The 14,210-nt window shown below is 35.9% G+C and overlaps 1 protein-coding gene across 1 annotated transcript; it reads left to right on the top strand.

Moving 5' to 3' along the window:
- The first annotated feature begins 216 nt into the window (after positions 1 to 216).
- On the top strand, positions 217 to 4,352 carry LOC5569112 (segmentation protein even-skipped). Its single transcript, XM_001652661.2, has 3 exons — positions 217 to 1,226; positions 2,096 to 2,289; positions 3,322 to 4,352. Exons 1-3 carry the CDS (start codon positions 1,097 to 1,099, stop codon positions 3,919 to 3,921), a joined length of 924 nt encoding a protein of 307 aa, XP_001652711.2. The 5' UTR covers positions 217 to 1,096; the 3' UTR covers positions 3,922 to 4,352.
- The last annotated feature ends 9,858 nt before the right edge of the window (positions 4,353 to 14,210 follow it).

Genomic DNA, 14,210 nt, shown 5'->3' with positions numbered 1-14,210 from the left:
AAAGTTAGGCTTTGTTGCTGAATTTATCAAAGCTAAATGTACAACGTAATTATTATACTAAAACATATACGGGAAATCGATTATCGAAGATAACATTTTGTAATTCAAGCTTGATTATTTGAAGTATAACTCAATGTTTTTATCTAGAGCCAACAATAAACATTCAATGATGTAATATTATGAAATAAAAACTAACATAAAACGAAAACTGACATTCCAAATTTACAGGTTACGTAATTAAGTCATCAAATCAATACAGTTCAACGGATTCCATTTCACACCTTCTCGCACATGGATCAGTTTTGCCAGCATCGCCTGTATCGCATCATCACACCCCGTAGTCGGTAGGGCACATGAACACATGCCACGAATAATCAGGGCAGCAACGTGTACATAAAACACCGAGAACCATTTTATAAAAGTCTGCTCTACCACGTCGTTTTATGCTCCTGTTTACCGCTTCTGTTATATCATGCGCTAATAATCGCAAAAAGGATAATAATCCTTGCGGCTTGGAAAAACGCTTCCATCCATCGTTCCTTGCCGTGGCATGAAAGAGCAAAAGCGTTGAAATCGATTTCTCTGCTCTGGGAGAGAAACAACATGGAGAACGTGAAAGAGACCAAACGCATCCACGGCCTTCTATGGTTTTCTCATCTTTTCTCGCAATGCATGCAACAGAGTTGGCCAAGCACATGACATTCAAGTGTCGTCTCATTCAACTGCCAGTCTCGCTTCTACACATTCGTTCCTCTTCGTTGCTAAGGTACAAACATGGATAGGTAATACCGCCTTTGTTTGCATTGGGATACGCCCATCCAGCACTGCAGAAGGGCCAGTATTTAACATGAGGTCATCTTACACTGCTCAACCAGTTTGGGACTAGTTTTCGTGAGCGATAGTTGTACTGCACGTGGTTTCGGTGAACGATAAATCTCAACGGTCATTCAGTGTGCTTCCGTTGCGAAGAAAGGTGCTAGTGATCAAATGATTAACGAACAAATTAGCCTGATTTGGTGTGATTGAAACGAAAAAAAGTGCCGCAACACATATTACCACCAAATAAGTTTAGTGATTGAATAGTTAACAAACTCCAATGAAAATGCAAGGATTTCGGAATTACACAATGGATGCACTACAGCACCGCGAACAACCAATTTCTGTGGATTTACTCAGCCCGCATCAGTATAATTCAAAATCATCGCCGCCGCTATCACCGCTAAGTGGTAAGTTATCAACTTTTAATATGTTAATGTTTCTATAAAATTTAAGGGTTAACTGAAGTTAGTTTCTAAAAACGTAGAGAACTGAGTGTGGAATACAAATATGTAGCCAGTACTTAGAACATTTATTGGAACATAAAGTTTCAAGTGGTACTTGCTTGAAACTTTATTTTGAAAGCTTTGTTCGTTTAAAAACTTTGTATTTGATCTGTTTTTTTATGTGAATTTATCTTTTGGAATTTGTTTTGTTAAAAATAATAGCAAACTAATGGAATAAGTGTAACATGAAATTTTAACGGCGGGAATTTACATTTTTGTAACAATTTACTACATGATTTCTTTCAAAACATTTCTATAAAATATAAAGAAATACATTGTATTAATTTCACTTTGGCAATGATTCAACAAATACATGCGAGTAGTTATTTGCTCGTCTTAATCCGTAATTTATTTTATTACTTTATACTGAACATTTAATAATTTACTCTCTTCCTTTGAAATAAGAAAACACCATATTTAAAAGTTTTACAAATAGTCGAATAGTTAAAAAAAAAAACAAATTTGGTAAAACACTTTGGTAGTTTTTTGTTAACATAACTAAAGTTAAAGTTCAGAATCGGACAATGAAAAACTGACTGTTATTTAAAATATTTTATTACGCCTACTGAAATTCTTAATGCCGTTTCTAGACTCGTTTATGACCCGTCTCCTAACGAGAGGTAGATTTCTTTTCAAAAAGCAAATATTTTAATTGCTCTTCAAGGCAAGGGGCGGTCGGTATTAATGCGTATTTGTTTTTCTCCGTCGAAGGGTATGAACTTGAATCGGCACAATCATTTAATCTTTATTTTCTACCTCTGCTATTATTCCAGACTGCACCAGTCCACAATCGGAACACGGCCAGCAACAGGCACCAATGGATCCATCTGTCCGTCGCTACAGAACGGCCTTTACTCGTGACCAATTGGCACGGTTGGAAAAGGAATTCTACAAAGAAAATTACGTGTCTCGGCCTCGCCGATGCGAACTTGCCGCCCAGCTTAACCTCCCGGAGTCAACAATTAAGGTCAGTATCACAAGAACAAGGCCTTTGACATTATTAAAAAAAATCCCGACGGTCACTTGTAGCTACAACTTGAGAACAAGCCGAAACAGCATGTGACGAGTCATAATGACGCGACAACACAAACATTTACATGTAAACATTTGTGCTTCCCAAAGCAACCGGTGCCACATTAAAACACAGTAGGCGAAATTTGGCACGCTTTATGTTTGTCATCTTCGACCATTCAAGACAAAGAATCTCGAATTTCACAGTGAACTTAGATCGACGAACATTACTGGTGCGGACAGATCTTTGAAAAATTGAAAGTGGAAACAGAGTGTGTCTTCACCGATTCACTGCAGGGAAGTTTTCTTCTCTTTCATTTTCCTTCCCATAGTATTTTGTTGTCATACAAATTTAACATGAATATGTTAACGTAGCCTCAAACAAATAATTAATCACTGCATTTCATTAGAGGAATCCTTTTCTCGAGCGACGTGTAATATTCTCACGATTTCTCCCGTTTTCTCTCACACTGCACCGGTACAAGATAATGGATGTCTGGTAATTATCATATAACTATAATAAAATTAATGTAATTATCACTTGCCATATCGACGGCGTTTGATGTGCCGCCCCATTGGTAAAAGTTTATAAACAGTGGACATTGGAATACGGGTTGACCGTGGCCGGCGTTAGCCATAGTCGATCGTTTCGTGCTCTGTTTCATCATCATCATCACCGTTTCTCTTTTTATGTGTCATTCTGATTGTTCCTTTCGAGATATTTATACGATTCATCAACAACATTGATTTTATGACACTCTTTTGGCTACTGAATGTGAATAATTGAGTGTTTCTCTGATACGGCAGAGATATAATGCTTACCACTGAGGTGTTAAGTGACCATTCCTGACCCAAACATTCCGTCGATGTGTGAATCATTTTTATTGACGCGTGTGATGACTTTGTCGTAGACTGACTGACCAACGAATCTTGGAATGCGGATTGATCGAAAATCACTAACGAATTTCAATTTCTTCTCTACTTCTAGGTATGGTTCCAAAACCGGAGAATGAAGGACAAACGCCAGCGGATCGCCGTAGCTTGGCCATATGCTGCAGTTTACTCTGACCCTGCTTTCGCAGCGTCGATACTTCAAGCCGCTGCTAATTCGGTCGGAATGCCTTACGGTTATCCACCGGCACCAATGTTGCCCCAAATGCCTGTGATGCCTCCGCAGATTCCAGCTGCTTCCAATCATTTCTCCTACGGATATCGGTATGCCCCGTACCCTATCCCACAAAGAACAGCACCAATGCAAGCTGCTCCTTATCCTAATGCTGCTGCCGCCATGCTGAGTTCGATGCCACAAGGATACACTCCTTTGTCTATTCCAAAGCCCCATACACCACCACATGACCTGCAGAGCCCATCCTCGCCACATTCGGCTGTATCACTCAGTCCTGGATCGGACAAATCGAAATTGGACCTCTCATCATCCACCTCCAACAGCACAAACAGCCCTCTGAAATCACTAAATGCTTCCGCACAAGGTTTGCTCATGACAGCACCAACGATACCAAGCCAAACTCTCTTGACGCCCTCCCCGGAAAAACCAAAGCTTTTCAAACCTTACAAATCGGAAGCGTAATCAAAGCTGTTAACTTTTACAACTCTTTGTTCCCTCGTCGCTTCTTCCAAATAGCTCATGATTATTTGACTTGCGCAGTACCTTGTTAGATTTTCCTGTGTAAGTGGTGGGTTGGAAGCCATTTGTATTTATTATACTAGAATATCATCCTCCCTAGGCTGGCTCCTTTCTACTTATTGCAGGTTTTAAGACGTTTATCGATCGATGTATAGACAGAACTGATAACGGTAATAGTAACGGCGAATGTATTTGTATCAAATACATGATAGTGATCATAAATATTTAGGTAAATTATCGAATCAAAATGGATTTTAGTCAAATTAGTCTTCGCGAAGTTCTAATCAAAATTTGTAAATATCGAATATTTTATTGTAAATACAATGCGTAAAATAAGAAATTTCCTAACGAAAATAAAATATCGAAATTGAAAGCAAAACCAAAATATCTGTAGTATATCCTCAAAAATGTGAATATCACTCGACATTTTAGGTAAAACAAAAGTCTCCAGTCTCCTTGGATTTCTCGACTAAAAATATTTTGTGCCGGTTGTACGAATGATCACGCATACCAAATATGTTTTCGATTAATGATTTCATTTACAAGAAATTTGAAGTTAGATGTCTTTCCACATATAAAATAAAACGAGAAAACTTCTGCTGATCAAATATGGACAAAAGCAAAGCAGGTAATCCATTGGCGAATTACCATATTTGAAAGAAAAAAAAAACTAAAGGACTGAAGGACTGTGTTGTTTTGAACATTCATGGTCTAATATATACAGTATCGGACATATAAAATGCACCAAAGCCGTTTTCCCATACAAAATGGTCAACTTTAGGGAGCAATATCTCCGCCGTTTCTCAACCGATTTTTCTCATTTTTTCTGTAACAAACTACAAATTACCTCAATTTTCGAAAACTATTGTATAAGTTGTGTGAAAACTATTGATTCAAAAGTTCAGATAGGTTGAATTTTGACATAAAAAATGCACCAAGACACAAAGTGATGTAGCAAAAAAACTACGCGTCGTAGCATCTAGGTGTCTTCAGCGCATTTGTTCATTGCGTGATAAGGACCAAACGCGCTGAAGACACTGAAAGGATACGACGCATAGTTTTTCTGATACATTACTTTTCGTCTTGGTGCATTTTTATGTCAAAATTCAACCTATCTGTAACTTTTGAATCAATAGTTTTCACACAACTTATACAATAGTTTTCGAAAATTGAGGTAATTTGTAGTTCGTTACAGAAAAAATGAGAAAAATCGGTTGAGAAACGGCGGGAATATAGCTCTCTGAAGTTGACCATTTTGTATGGAAAAACGGCTTTGGTGCATTTTATATGTCCGATACTGTATGAGTATTCTGACCAAAAGTCGCGAGCATCCTTACATGTTGGACACTTATTGCTGTCGCGCACATGGAAACCGCTGAAATAGAGTATCCATAGCATATCCCTGCGCTTCTCAAATTCGGTTTGTAAGGCGCTCCAGCCTTTTTCGTTCACCTTCAAGTAAGCTTCAGACAGGCTGGTGCGACACGAGAGAAGGAAAAACTAGCTCAAACTTCATAAGCTTCGAGTCCACATTTCAAGCGTGTGCTAGAGTAAGGGCGTGTCGCATGATCGATTTCTCTTCATCGATCCTCTCTTCTGTTAATAAAGGTGACAAGATGCGGGTTTGTTAGCCTTTTTTCACTTCAGGACGCTAGGTAGCGATGCAATCTTGCGTCCTGAAGTGAAAAGTTGCGCCTTGTCACCTTTATTAACGGAAGAGAGGATCGACGAAGAGAAATCGATCATGCGACTTGCGCCCTTATTCTAGCACACGCTTGATTTACTATTCGGATCGAGTACGAAAACGGGAGATTTAGTGTGCTACATGTGGATTGTAGTAGACCAAGTCAGCGTAACACGGTGCCCCGACAGACCGTTATTATGCAAAAAAATTGTCCATCAAATCTGAGCAAAGGGCTCGATTTCTGGGGTCATTCTGCACCTCTGGACCAATTTTTAAAAAAATCCCTAGGAGGAATCTCGAGAAATCTTGATTTGAAGTTTTTGAGTTAAAATTTCAATATCATCCATATTAAAAATTTTCAATAGCATTGATAAAACCTACAAAAACGCTCAAAAAGTTAGCCGAACTGTTCTCAACTACTATATAAATATAACTATTACCGTTGTTATAATTACAAATATTTACAACTGACTTAACTTACCAGAGTGGCTTAGGTGTTTTTTACAAGGCGTAAACCAGAAAGCTTAGTTTAATAGAATGTAATCAAAGAAATAAATTTCAATATACTATTGATGTTACGTTCGATAAACGTGAAACATTTAATGCTGAATATTATTAATTAACAGTTTATTTTTCGACCTTTACACTATGTGACCAGCCCACCAAAGTCTGCCGTATTTATTTTGCTTAATAAAATTTGAACAATCATCTGGTACTACTCTTGATGATTACGTCTAGTTTTCCACTGAGTATTACCCTCAGCACTCTACGTAAAAGATACCCTGTTCAACATTCTCAGCCTCAACAGGATTATAACTACACGGAAAACATGATTGTCATATGTCACAAGTGTTCGAAGATTAACAAAGTCATCAACAACTTTAAACAAATCCCCATTAAGTACTACTTAAGTATCAACTTCACTAGGACTTCCACTTTATATACCTGCAACCATTTACTTCGTTTTATGTTTTTCGGGATTCATCGTCAATTTGTTTAAAGATTTCTATGTCGCGTTCGGCTCAGTAACAATAATCTAGCTGCCGCAGGTAATATCAAAGATTTAAAAATGAAACTTAAATCTGATTAAGCTGACAAATACAATCAAGTGTAATGAGTGTAGACGAGGAGCCAATTTTTTTTTTGTAAAATTACATAGAATGAAAAGAGATGTGTTTCTGAACTTACTGTTCAATATTGCGTTTTGTCGCTTATACTCAGGGTAGACAATCGTCGCCATCAAATGGAAAAAGTCGGCGACGATACTAAAAGAAGCATTGTCATCGTCGCTCAACCAGCGTCGGATGACGATTTGCCGCAGAGATCCAGTCACATAGGCTCGGCGTCATGACGAACAAATACGATTTCTTGGTTATGGGCGAATCTTCGTTCGGGAGCACCAAACCGACCGTTGGTGTAGTTCTTGATGGAGATGTAATTAAAGTTGTTGAAGAGCCATATACGTGTTACGTATGATAATAATGTTTCCCGTGTAATAAAAACACGTTGCGAATATCTCCTTTTATGGATTACGTAACCAGCTTAGGAACCCGCAACTTGCAAACGGAGACGTCATTTCTACACTGTTGCTTGACAAAGGCTTATCTGACTTCAAAGATCCATTATTTCGTTAACAACTTCGCCAAAACACCTTGCGATCCTTTATCTTGCAACACTGAAAAGTGTTTCGAAAACTAAACCAGTTTTTTTTAATTGTAATGCAAAGAGAGCAACGATTAATGCAAGCTTGCCTAAATGAAATATCATTGTCAATTTGCTATGTATAAAACCAAAGATGGTTAGAAGGAAAAAGATAACCGACTCTCGTATTTTCTTGGCGACATGAATAGCGCCGCTCTGGTGAGTCAGAAGCCAACTAATATGTAACGTTCTCCTAGTGATCACCTGATGTTGAAGTGTTCGTTTATGACATTCACGCTTGAAAAAAGGTACACAACTCAAACGGGGATGTCCGATATTGTCAATCATCTCTAAATGGCATATAATGTGAGAAAAAGAAGAAAAAACCAGCACATGAACATTTTTTAGTATGTATAAAAATTACTCAAGCTTTGTGTTGGTCCTGAAGAACCTGATGTTATGTGATCGTACTCACTTCTGTGTAACATCTTTTAAGCGTGAATGTTTTGATTTCTTCCACTTTTCGTATTTTGATTGCACGATAATTTGAATTTAGCTGAATATAATGTTTACGCGCTTTTAACTCAACAGATGGCAGCAGTGTTACTTGAGTAGCGTGTCGTCGGCAAAATATATGGCATACTTAAGAGTCGATCATCTTTTTCCTTTTAACCATCTTTGATAAAACGCTTATTCTTGGCTCTCTAAGCACATTTATTTGAGAACAGAGTGAAAACTATTGAGCGAATAAAATAGGCAAACTTCAGTGAGCTGGTCATTTAGTGCGAATGCCGGAAAAGCTATTAATATTTATAATTATTACAGCGGTAACAATGTTATACTAGTTGAGAACAGTTTGGCCAACTTTTTGGGCGTTTTTGTAGGTTTTTTCAGTGCTATTGCAAAATTTTAATATGGATGATATTGAAATTTTAAGTCAAAAACTTCAAATCGAGATTTCTCGAGATTCCTCCTAGGGATTTTTTTAAAAATTGGTCCAGAGGTGCAGAATGACCCCAGAAATCGAGCCCTTTGCTCAGATTTGATGGACAATTTTTTTGCTTAATAACGGTCTGTCGGGGCACCGTGCGTAACCTTTTTGAAACGCGGCCAAATCTCATAAATTATATTGTGTGGTTGGCCAAATTGAGGACTGTGACGAACTAAACTTGGAAAATTCAAAGTACTGTCTCGTTTTCCTTAGCTTTATTTCCACCATTCAAATGTTTGAGTACATGCTTAAAAATTATTGTACCACGGAAAAAAGTTATTTGCACTTACTATACCATTTTTAACTAAACATAGTAACAACCTCTGCCATAAGATTCTCAACATGATTACAATTCGATTTGCAACATCAAAATTTGTTCATTTTTTGGTTTTTGAAGATGCGTCTGCCCAGAGTTATTAAGCAAAAGGCACTTCTTAGTTTTTTGAACATGTTTCCACAAATTTAACAATAGAACAAAATTCAAAGCGGTGATATGTAGTTTTTTCGACATTAATTTGCTTGTTTAAGTGAAGTCAACATGTGTGAGCAGAAATAGAAATTTTTGATTACACTCAAAATGTTTTATACCTAATATATTACGAGAAACCCTATTTTTTAGACCCGTTTGTCTGTAACACAAAATTCAAAGCGATGATATATTATTTTTCCAACATCAAATTGATTGTGAATGTGAAATGAACATGTTTGAGTAGAAAAATAAATTTCCGATAACACTCAAAATATATCGTACCCAAAAAACCACACAGAATCCTGAGTTTTTTTTGTCTGTAAATCAAAATTGAAGGCTATGACGTGTAGCTTTTTCATCATGAATTTACTTGTAGAAGTCAAGTGAGTACGTTTGAGTAGGAAAATAAATTTTTGACTACACTCACAATTGTTTTTACCTAAAACACAACACGAAACTCTTATTTCCTTTGTTTGTTCGTCTGTAATCAAAAACTCAAGGCTATTACATGTAGATTTTTCGGCATGATCTTTGCTTGTGGATGTCAAGTGAACGTGTTTGAGCAGAAATATAAACTTTTGATTACACTCATTTTTTTTTACTTTATAAGCTACAAAAAACTAACTTAACTTAACTTAAAAATTCGACATAATATTGATTTGGAAAGTCAACTGAACATGTTTGAGTAGAAAAATTAATTTCCGATAACACTCGAAATTTATTTTACCCAGAAAACCACATAGAAAACTATTTCCTTTATTTTTTTCTGTAAATCAAAATAAAAGGCTATGATATGTGGGTTTTTTCGGCATGAATTTATTTGTAGAAGTTAAGTAAATATTGTAGAGTACACTCAAAATTATTTTTACCCAGAAAACACAAAAACCTTCATTTCCCGAGTTTGTTCGTCTGTAAATAAAAACTCAAGGCAATGACATGTAGTGTTTTCGGCATGAATTTACTTGTAATTGTCAAGTGGACATGTTTGAGTAAAAATAGATTTTTTGTTATGACACACAAAATTTCTTTTACTTTAAATATTACGAAAACCCTATTTTATGAACCGGTTTGCCTATAACACAAAATTCAAAGCGATGACATTGAAAGTCAAATGAACATGTTTGAGTAGAATAGTAAATTACCGATAACACTCATAATTGATTTTACCCAGAGAACCACACAGAAAATTTATTTCCTGAGCTTTATTGTCTGTAAATCAAAAATAATGGCTATGACATGTATTTTTTTTTCGAAATGAATTTACTTGTAGAAGTCAAGGGAATACGTTTGAGTGGAAAACTATTTTTTGACTACACTCAAAATTGTTTTTATCTACAAAACAACATGAAAAACTCATTTCACTAGTTTGTTCGTCTGTACAGAAAAACTCAAGGCTGTTACATGAAGTTCAAATCAAAATAACATGGAGTTTTTCCGGCATGAATTAACTTGTAGAAGTGAAGTGAATATGTTTGAGAAGAAAATTAAATTTTTGGCTCAAGGCTATGACATGTAGTTTTTTTTTTCGATATGAATTTACTTGTAGAGGTCAAGTGAATGTGTTTGAGCCGACATTGAAAATTTTGATTAGGCTTAAAATTTATTTTACTTAAAATACTTAAACCCTACTTTTTGGAGTTATTTCCTGTAACTCAAAATTCAAAGCAATGATATATTTTGTTGACGTAAAATTGATTGAGTAAATCAAATAAACTTGTTTGAGTAAAGAAAAAATCAAATTACACTCAAAATTTATTTTTCCCAGAAGACGCATTGCTTGAGGTTTTTTATTTGTAAATAAAAATTGGAGGCGATGAATTGTAGTTTTTTTCAGGCATTAATTTGCTTATAAAAGTCAAGTGAACATATTTGAGCAGAAATTGAAATTTTTGATCACACTCAAAATTTATTTTACTTAAAATGCCTATGTTTTGGACCCGTTTGCCTGTCACTCAAAATTCAATGCGATGACATATAGTTTTTTCGACATAAAATTGAATTTGAAAGTCAAATGAATATGTTTGAATTGAAAAATAAATTTCTGATAACACTCAAGATATATTTTACCCAATAACATTTATAATAAATTAAGAGTGTAAACAAATGATAATAAATCTTCGCGCTGTTTAGTGAAATACCTATCAGTCGATGAAATAATCCGAAATTAGTATTACACCATTTAATTCCACTAGAGTTAAAGGATACAGACAGGTACGTATACGTATACGTATTTCGACCTTAACTTCAGTATCGTGTGCTAGACTGGACGGAAGTATAGTACTAAATTCGGGTTTTTCATCTACTTGTGTAAACGAAACTTTAAATCTTTACCGAAACAGGTTCTCTTGACTTGTAGTAGTACAATGTTGACAAAGTTTTCTTTGTTTGCTGTGAGAAAGCAAACATAAACATAATGGCTGCCGAGCATTTACTTCCTTGTCGGACTGACGTTGACCGAAAGCTCAAATGATGTCAAACAAACATCGATACGTTTTCATTCTGAGGAAATCGACTTGTGTAAGATTATGCGTTGGTGCTCGTGGCAGTTTACTTGTAGAGCTCTATGCCCGTTAAAAATACATATCACAACCTTCGATTCTGTTTGTAAAGATAAGCCACGGAAATACGTTTTTTATGAAGTTTACTGCCGTGAATCGCAAGTCAGTCCCATCTGCGTTTTTGTCAAAATTGAGTTGAGTTCAGTTTTCAACGTATCTTCCAATATTCTTCCAGCTTTACTAATGAAATAATATAATTTGTTCGAAAAAAATTGAACAAAAACAGCAAGTCAAATTGAATGAAAATTTGCACATCAGTCGCACTACAGATTCCGGCACAGTGTAACACAACAATGAACTTTGTTTTGATTACCTTGTTATTTTTTTTCGAAAAGTTATCATAGTGACAAGCGAATTGTGAAAGTTTCATTGAGATTTGAATGTGTTCCAAAACTCAAGATTTTTTTGAATATTCGTATGGAAAACGAGTTTAGATTCTTCAAAGCCCATTTTCCAATGCCTACTTTTAACAGATGGGACTGATTTGCGATTCACGGCAGTTTATCACTCAACATAAATGTTAAGTGTAGTCAAATATTTCTCAAAAATGCCCACTTTACTTCTACAAGTAAATCAATGTCGAAAAAACTACATATCCCTGATGTCGAATGGATTCAAATAATAAGGTTTTTCATAGTACTTTTAGTAAAAGAAATTAAGAATGTAATCAAAAAAATATTTTGATTTACAGACAAAACACCTCAGGAAACACATTTCCTGTGGCGTTTTCTGTGCAAAATAAATTTTGAGTGTTATTGGAAATTATTTTTTCTACTCAAGCATTTTCAATTGACTTTAACAAACAATTTAATGTCGAAAAAACTATATGTCATCGCATTGAATTTTGAGTTACAGGTAAACGGGTCTAAAAAATAGGGATTCTCGTAATATATTAGGTAAACAAAATCTATTTCTGCTCAAACATGTTGACTTCACTCAAACAAGCAAATTGATGTTGAAAAAACTACATGTCACATGAAAAAACTAGGAAGTGCCTTTTGCTTAATAACTTTGGGTAGACGCATCTATTTCAAAAACCTAAAAATTAACATCAATCTTGAATAGTGTTCGGTTCCATTGCTAAAAAGTTTTTGAAAATCGCTCCGAAAATGAAAGAGATATGCATGGTCAAAGTTGCACTTCCAACTTTTTTTGGACCTTAGTAGTTGGCGTAAGTTTTCACCCCTTTGGTAGAAGAAGAATTAACAAAACATATCAAAAACATCGAAGTTTTTCAACAATCTTTTGGTGTACCTTTGAATAAACGTGATTTTTTACTTTAAGTTTTTCTTCCTTTTGCGTGTTTCGAGTTTTTAAATTATCGCTCTTGTGGTTCTGTAAAACTTAGCAATTGCCAGGGGAACCTTTTTCTCCACAACTGCTAGGACTTCTTTTTCTTGGCATTACGGTCCCCACTAAGGGCACTTCCACGGTTATTGACTGAGAGCTTTTTTTGCCTAAGTTGCCATTTTCACATTCGTATATCGTGTGGCAGGTACGATGATACTCTATGCCCAGGGAACTCAAGGAAATTTCCATTACGAAAAGATCCTGGACCGACCGGGTATCGTACTCAGACACCTTCAGCATGGCTTTGTTTTGTAACCGTAGACTCTAACCACTTGACTAAGGAGAACCTTTCCTAAGGACTCCAAAATGTAAAAAGATTTGATCTATTTCTACTTTCTAATATTAGGGTTTCAATGCTAGTAATGGACCCCTTAGTAGCTGAAATTTATTCTCGACGCTTTTCCGCAATGATATCTCAGACGGATATACGTTATGTGGAGTCTAACAACAACTTCAATGTCTTTACTTCATAGTACGCCTATGAAACATACAAAATCATTCGATTTTTTCAGCGAAATATACATTTGGAAAACTGTTGTCCGAATGCCAAAGGGTCCATAACCGGCATCGACCCCCTACGTGGGTGCTTGAAATTTTCAACATTTGCGATGGAATATTTCTGAAACATTCAATACATCCAAAGGAATCCAAAATAAAATGCCCAAAATCATAAACTGAAAAATCACTAGAAGTTAAATAAAAAATGAAGGTTTGGTAGGTTGTAATTCGAAATTTATAGAAAAGTCAATGGTCTAGATATGTGAAGAGTCATAAGACTCAGTGTTCTTCTTCTTGGCATTAACGTCCTCACTGGGACAGGGCCTACTTCTCAGCTTAGTGTTCTTATAAGCACTTCCACATTTATTAACTGAGAGCTTTCCTTGCCAAAAGGTGCCATTTTTGCATTCGTATATCGTGTGGCAGGTACGATGATACACTATGCCCAGGGAAGTCAAGGAAATTTCCATTACGAAAAGATCCTGGACCGACCGGGATTCGAACCCAGACACCTTCAGCATGGTTTTGTTTTGTAGCCGTGGACTCTAACCACTCGGCTAAGGAAGGCCCTCAGTGTGAGTATGCTCAATATTCCGTTTGGACGAAAAAATAAAGTTAAAGAAATAAGCTAAAGTGTGTATGCAACGAATGAGTTCCGAAGCTACACTGCTATTCTGAATAATGCAGCGCGCTTGTCGATTTTCATACAAAATGCTTAACTTAGGCATGTTCTAGTTTTGTTTCCTTTCAAGCAATCGATCTAACATTTTCTCCAAAGATCTACAACAGATCTAGGAATATGTTCGATATTGATACCACAACATTTTATACTTTAACCACGAGGCCTACCCCCTAGTAGTTCTGGAATCTAAAAAAAAACGACCACGTGGTTAATGGACAGGCCCTACACAACTTATTTTATGTATTTACTTGTTTCATACAAATCGGGTTGTTTTAAGGTGAAAACGGATAACCTAATCTCGTACACTTATATCATTGAAACAGCGCAAAAAACGGCGGCTTCTAAAATATCTTTCATGT

This window comes from Aedes aegypti, chromosome 2 (genome assembly GCF_002204515.2).
Source record: "Aedes aegypti strain LVP_AGWG chromosome 2, AaegL5.0 Primary Assembly, whole genome shotgun sequence".
Lineage (NCBI taxonomy): Eukaryota > Metazoa > Arthropoda > Insecta > Diptera > Culicidae > Aedes > Aedes aegypti.
Note: the sequence above shows the minus strand (reverse complement) of the source record. Positions and strands in the feature narration are given on the sequence as shown.